The sequence below is a fragment of the Borostomias antarcticus genome, assembly GCF_949987555.1.
Source record: "Borostomias antarcticus genome assembly, chromosome: 5".
Lineage (NCBI taxonomy): Eukaryota > Metazoa > Chordata > Actinopteri > Stomiiformes > Stomiidae > Borostomias > Borostomias antarcticus.
This window is the reverse complement of record NC_140238.1, coordinates 24544213-24551280: the sequence shown is the minus strand read 5'-3', so window position 1 is coordinate 24551280 and position 7068 is coordinate 24544213. Positions and strand designations below refer to the sequence as shown.

At 52.8% G+C, this 7068-nt stretch overlaps 1 protein-coding gene across 1 annotated transcript; it reads left to right on the top strand.

Moving 5' to 3' along the window:
• Positions 1-3510: 3510 nt before the first annotated feature.
• Positions 3511-5367, top strand: LOC311309694 (uncharacterized protein; the record flags this gene model as incomplete). Its single annotated transcript, XM_084439018.1, has 1 exon — positions 3511-5367. The coding sequence occupies one exon, from the start codon at positions 3511-3513 to the stop codon at positions 5365-5367; it is 1857 nt and encodes a 618-aa protein (XP_084295144.1).
• Between the last annotated feature and the right edge of the window lie 1701 nt (positions 5368-7068).

Genomic DNA, 7068 nt, shown 5'->3' with positions numbered 1-7068 from the left:
GCTCTCAGTCTGAGTTCTTCAGTATTCAGACACACAAGAGCGCTCTAATGGTGGACCACTACTCACATCCATAAGCAACAACGTGTGATTCCGTATTTCATATACCCTTCATGAAGATGGTGGCTTTGAGCCTCAGTCGTGATTTATGTGATTCGTAGGCTACTCCTCCACAGCCACTAATTCTTTCACTCATATACACATGCGCTATTCCTGTGGTGTGCGAGTAAGGCAGACATTCATATACACACACTATTCCTGTGGTGCGTGAGTAAGGCAGACATGCAGTGGGGCATTAATTGACTCCACAGCTCCATTCACGTAAGCATCGCCCCCCCCAGCCAGAGAGAGCTGGCATCGGCAGGGACGCCAGTCCCCTTTCTTTTGTTCTGCTGGGTTTTGCTGTCGGTCAGAAGTCAACCGCTCGCTACCGAGACAGACTGCTTGTTTGACGAGGAGGGATTGATGTGATTGGCTGTTTGACGAGGAGGGATTGATATGATTGGCTGGCCGCCCATCTGTTTTCTCTTTATTGTTGCCATGGGTGACATATTGTCACCGCTGGCAATCGTCACCATTTTTCCTTCACCGTCTGATCTCACTCTCACCCTCCTTTGTCTCTCTCTGCCTCTCTCTGCCTCTCTCTCTCTGTCTCTCTCTCTGTCTGTCTCTGCCTCTCTCTGTCTCTCTCTCTCTGTCTCTCTCTGTCTCTCTCTCTGTCTGTCTCTGCCTCTCTCTGTCTCTCTCTCTCTGTCTCTCTCTGTCTCTCTGTCTCTGTCTCTCTCTGTCTCTCCCTGCATCACCTCCCAGTTCCACTGACCTATATTCCAGTAGCTTGTTTGCACTTGCTCAGATGCTCCCTGGTTTCTGGGTCAGCGGGACACAGCGGGGGACTACCCCCCCCCCCCCCCCCCCCCTCTCACCTCTCTGTCTCTCTGTCTCTCTCTCTGTAAGCCTCTCCCCTCATTCTCTCTCCTCCCTGCAAGCCGATAGCTCCGTGGGTGACCTCAGAGTTTACAGTAGCAGGACATGAGCCCAGACCATCTCTCTTCATCTGGTTCAGTCGCAATCTCAAAATGAATGATTTAGACTCTTTGATAGGAAATGCCTTAAGCAGCATACAATACTGTACATTGAAGGCTTTTCACTGTTTTTAGGGATGTATAAACACAGGGCATTTGTCAGATTGGCATTTGTCATATTTCAAGACCCGAATGTCCTGTTGAAATACATCAAATCTGGGCACTGATGTGAGCTATGTGGTACAGTCTCCGGTTACGTAATCTGGCCCCAAACTCTGGGGTGAGGGGAATATAACCACCAGATCTGGAGACCAACCAGAATGTCTAAACAAATTAACCCAGAAATACTTATTTTGAGTAACCTATAGGCCCACGTAGTACTGCTGGATGGTCGTACAGGCTTCTGTGAATGTATACAGTAATAGCATAATGGAATATTCTCATCATTACTTATTACATTGTAATTACCTTATTGATCTGTTAACAGCGCTGTAATGAAGGATACAATGAATTCAGTCTCACATCCATGTAGTTAGGCTATATGAGAATTAATTTGGCAACTGATGGAAGAAACGTATGGAAAGCAAACTCTCTAATGTTGGAGTTAATGCTTTTCCCTTTAGTAGGGTGTGGCCCAGATACACACCTGTTCAGCTCATTTCTGGAGCTCCCTGCTGTGTCTAAGCCACCAGACCTCCGGGAGACTGGCTGACTGACCACCCTGGTGCTTCACACCACTTAGAGGGTGCCTCCCGCGTCCACATTCTTCTGTCCCCTCCCCCACTCCCCCTCCAAAGACTTGACCTATATTCATCAGTGCCCACCCCCTCTAAGGCCCCATCCTCCAGACCCGAGTTGTTTTTAAACAAGGGGATTTCAAGACATGTGGCCTTCTTGCACATGGTGCAAGCCTGGCTCTAAACCAGCTGTTTAGTTCTGAGTGTTGCTGTACTGTTTAGCTGTTCTGGAGTCTTTACTCCTGAGCCAGAATTCTAGAAGAGACTGGGGGAACACTCCAGCCTTGCACCTGGATGTCTCACTGTTGGATTTGAAAATAAATATGTCTCCTAGACTCCCCAGGCCAGCCAGGGAGCCACGAACTAAGCCAATAACTGCTTTGTTTTTACAGCCTTCAGAGGTCCTTTCATTCCATGTGTTAGAATGATGTAATTATAGTCGTGTTTCAGAGTTGACATGAAAAACATGTGTAGTTCCACTCAGACAGCCAGACACGGAGAGATGCTTACTGCTGTCTGGACGGCTGCTCTGATCCAGACGAGTCGAGTCATGTCAAATATGAAAAATTTAGATGTTTTCACAGAAAGGAAATAGAATAGAGATCATCTCATTCGTCAACAACAGCCTCGCTTGGCCCTGAAGAGAATTAACTCAGTGCCTCCAGGAAGTGACATCACACAGGTCTACATCAGGATGCAGGGCCAGGACAGGGTCATGAGTCACAGACAAAGCAGATCAATAGCAAGGTCAGAGGTCAGACAGCCTTGACGAGGGTCTAGAGGCTGTTTATTGGTTGCCAGGGTTAACAGCTTCGCCAAAGCCAGACAAGCCAAAAATAGATTAAAACATTAGGATCGGAGAAGCGGCAAATAAATAATAATTAAAAAATCCTGTCTCTGTCTTTTCTCTGGCCATAAGGCACACATTTCACAAATAACTGCACATTTCTACAACATAGGTGACCCAAATTCAATTGTCCTTTAGATTCCCAACGGCAAAATATTCCTTTAACAATGTACCAAATAGATATTATTCACACCCAAATCTGAATGTGCAGCAGTCCACATGGATTAACAGATCTGTTTTTCTTCTTTCTCTTTGTCTCCTCTGCCTTTCATCTCAGAAGCGAGTGAAGGAGGAGAGCGAGGCCACGCCCCCCTCCCCGAGTGACTGACACGGAGGTAGACAGACTGACCTACATCCTGCTACACGCCTGCAGCGCCAGGACACGGCTTCATCACTGCACACACGAAAAACAAACAAAGCCAAGCCCATCGCATTCTCCACACGCCAGGAATCTCGAGCATTGGCAGGGGCTTCTCTGCTGAAAAAACGGCTCTGACCTATTTTTATCTGTAAGAACACTGAAGAGCCCTGATCTTGACGGCAGGCAGGACGCTGACCGAGGGCTGTTTGTTGTTTGTTTGCTGTTGTTGACTCTCCTGCTGGATAAATGAGGGGGATAAACGCACGGTTTCACCTGTTCTTGATCTTCTTGGCTAATTTTGACACATGAGCCGTCAGTTCGTCGACCGACATCGAAGACTTTGACACAACCAATGAGGTTCCACCCTGAAGAAGCTCAGGTACTGAGAAAGTGTTTTGCTGACCCTGCAACATAGGACTGCTTTAAGACTGAGAGCGTGGAAGACAAAGTTACCGACCTATTTTCCTCATCGACCCCCTTCTTCCCCTGGGCCTACCGCCGTTCCATTCCCCGGCAAGATTCCAAACTGGCTGGCGTCAGACAACGATGGACAGCCTGAGTTCACACCTGCAATCGTTAAACCAAAGCTCAGAGAGTAACCTGGACAACCTCGACGCATTCTCCAACTACGAGGAGTCTCTGCCTTCTCCTCAGGGATCCCCCACCCGCCAGGGACGATCGTCCAAACCCAAGGCCGCCATGAGCTGCAGACGCAAGCGGGAGTTCATCTCCGACGAGAAGAAAGATGCTTCTTACTGGGAGAAACGCCGCAAGAACAACGAGGCGGCAAAGCGCTCGCGGGAGAAGCGCCGCCTGAACGACATGGTTCTGGAGAACCGGGTCCTGGCGCTGAACGACGAGAACATGCGCCTGAAGACCGAGCTGCTGCAGATCAAGCTCCGCTTCGGCCTCATAAGCACCGCCTCCTATATGGAGAAGAGCCAGCTGATTAGTGGAGGCAACAGCGGGGGCAACGGAGGCTCCGCCTCCAGCCATTATTATTCCAGCGGCTACTCCAGCGGCTCGCAGGTGCTGATGAACTCTGATTCGTCGGAGGCGGAGCAGTCAGGCCGGGGGGAGGAGCATGGCCAGCTGTCTGTCAAGTACTCCCCGCGCGGGTCCCTGTCCGACATGTCGGACGACTCGTCAAGAGACAGCCCTGAGCCAATGGGCTACGAGATCAAGCAGGAAGGAGGCGGGCTGGACATGGAGATCGGAGGCGGGGCCACGACACAGATGATGTTCCACGTCCCGTTCCGTGGAGGCGGCAGTGGGCTAGACTCCACCCACCACCAGCAGTCCCAGGAGATGGAGTCTGCCTATCACAGCCAGCCCCAGCTCCAGCACGCCCACCAGCACCAGCGCCAGGAGCCAATCACCAGCCAGCCCGCCCCTGCTCCCCAGAGGAGCGTGATCCTGTACCGCTCCAGCAGTGGCTCCTACCCTGTGGAGAGTCAGGCCCAGAACCTGAACCAGGCTCAGATCCAGACCCAGGCCCAAACCCTGGCCCAGAACCAGAACCAGAACCAGGCCCACTTGGCCCAGTCCCAGCACAAAGAGGGGTTCAGTGAGAGCTGTGAGACCCTGGCAGAGGTCACCAAGCAACTGGAGAGGAAGACATTAGACTCCCCTCCATATGAGTACTCAGACGTTCAGAGAGAGAGCGAGGTGTACTCACTTAACCAGCAGCAGAATGACCACCACCAGAGAACCAGCACTCACGCTCCGCAACTCCGACACGAGGAGAGCGGCCAGTCCCACCTGTACCCCCACCACCAGCACCCCTACCTCAGTCCCCAGCACCAGGAACCCCCCGTCCTCATCTACGAGGGGGCTCCCGGGAGCAAGGCCTACTACCAGGGCCTCTCCTCCTCCTCCACCTCCAACAAGGACACCTCCTCCAGCGACGGAGACCCGCGCAGCTCCGACAAGGAGGCCTCCACGGACGACGAGTCCCCGCCCCCCTCTTCCTCCTCCTCTGAGGCGGGGAGCTACCACCAGCACCTCCCTGAGGCCTCCCCGCCGGCCTCCTCCTCCGCCCAGGGCCTCTGCACCCCGGGCCACACCCAGGATGCCCAGGGGGAGGTGAAGGGAACGGCGCTGCCCCACAAACTCAGACTGAAACACAGAGCCATGAGCACCGGCTCCGGGCAGGAGTCTCCCACCACCCCTCCCACCTCCCTCCCAGGGCTGCCCCAGCACCCCTACCTGGCCCTCCCCCAGCAGCACAGCGGCCGGGATGGAGAGGGAGAGGCGGCGCCGGGCCCTGGCGGCCCCTGGAGGCAGGGACACCCCCCCGTCGACGCCTCCAGGAAGGAGGGAGGGAAGAAGGACACCGGCGGACGCAGGGCCAGGAGGCGAGACGAGAGAGCGCCGCAGGAGGCGGCCGCCGACGACTTCTGAAGCCTCTCGCAAAGCGCCGGCGTCTCCGATGCCTTACAAAAACTCTTTCGTCATTCTCTTCTGAAACTGAAGCCGCTGTCACCCCTTCTTCATCCCGATCACCCTCCCCCTCAGCCCTCCTTCAAGCCCAGGGGGACCAGAGAGCTGGACTTTACCAAACCCCCTCCAACATTGAGCTGGACTTGTTGACATGTATAATCATAAATGTAAATAATGTACAGATGTGTTTTTTGTCATTTTCTCTGCATCCTCTCCATAACGACAGAAGCACTTTTGTTTTTTATAAAGGAGAGGAGGAATAGAGCTCTTGGTCAGTTTTCACACCCACGTACAGATGATCATATTTGTACTGTCAGCGCCACAGACTGAAAGACTTGTTTTAGTATCAGACAAACAAACACAGCAATCCACCCTCAGGTGAGATACAACAACATTCTGGGAACATTCCCTTGACCAAAGAGCCAGCACTACAAGACACAATGAGTTCCATCCCTCCTGCTCCGTACCCTACCTCTACCCTACCCCTCCTCCGTACCCTACCTCCACCCTACCCCTCCTACATACCCTACCTCTACCCTACCCCTCCTCCATACCCAACCTCTACCCTACCCCTACCCCTCCTCCATACCCTACCTCTACCCTACCCCTACCCCTCCTCCATACCCTACCTCTACCCTACCCCTACCCCTCCTCCATACCCTACCTCTACCCTACCCCTACCCCTCCTCCATACCCTACCTCTACCCTACCCCTACCCCTCCTCCATACCCTACCTCTACCCTACCCCTCCTCCATACCCTACCTCTACCATACCCCTCCTCCATACCCTACCTCTACCCTACCCCTAACCTTCCTCCATACCCTACCTCTACCCTACCCCTACCCCTCCTCCATACCCTACCTCTACCCTACCCCTCCTCCATACCCTACCTCTACCCTACCCCTCCTCCATACCCTACCTCTACCCTACCCCTACCCCTCCTCCATACCCTACCTCTACCCTACCCCTAACCTTCCTCCATACCCTACCTCTACCCTACCCCTACCCCTCCTCCATACCCTACCTCTACCATACCCCTCCTCCATACCCTACCTCTACCCTACCCCTAACCTTCCTCCATACCCTACCTCTACCCTACCCCTACCCCTCCTCCATACCCTACCTCTACCCTACCCCTCCTCCATACCCTACCTCTACCCTACCCCTCCTCCATACCCTACCTCTACCCTACCCCTAACCTTCCTCCATACCCTACCTCTACCCTACCCCTAACCTTCCTCCATACCCTACCTCTACCCTACCCCTAACCCTCCTCCATACCCTATCTCTACCAACCTGTATCCCCATGACCATCTTCTAGGGTCTCACAGCCCTGACCATCACCTTCCTTTTTCAAAGCACTTGGTTTGTTTATTACTGTGATATATGAATATACATATCTTATATGAACATATATTTTGTGAAGAAAAACATCTGAAAAACATGTTTAAAAAAAAATGTGTGGAAGTGATAAAAGTCAAAGAGAGGATGTGGAGGAGGAGGATGTTTTTGTCAGAATTACTGTACAGTCACACCATGTCTACTGTTCCCGCCAGATGAAAACGGACCTTAGAGAACAAGCTGGACCTAAGGCTGAAGGAGGCTGACAGCACTTGGTCCACTGTCTGACCCCCCCCCCCATGTCCCCTTACTGCAGACAA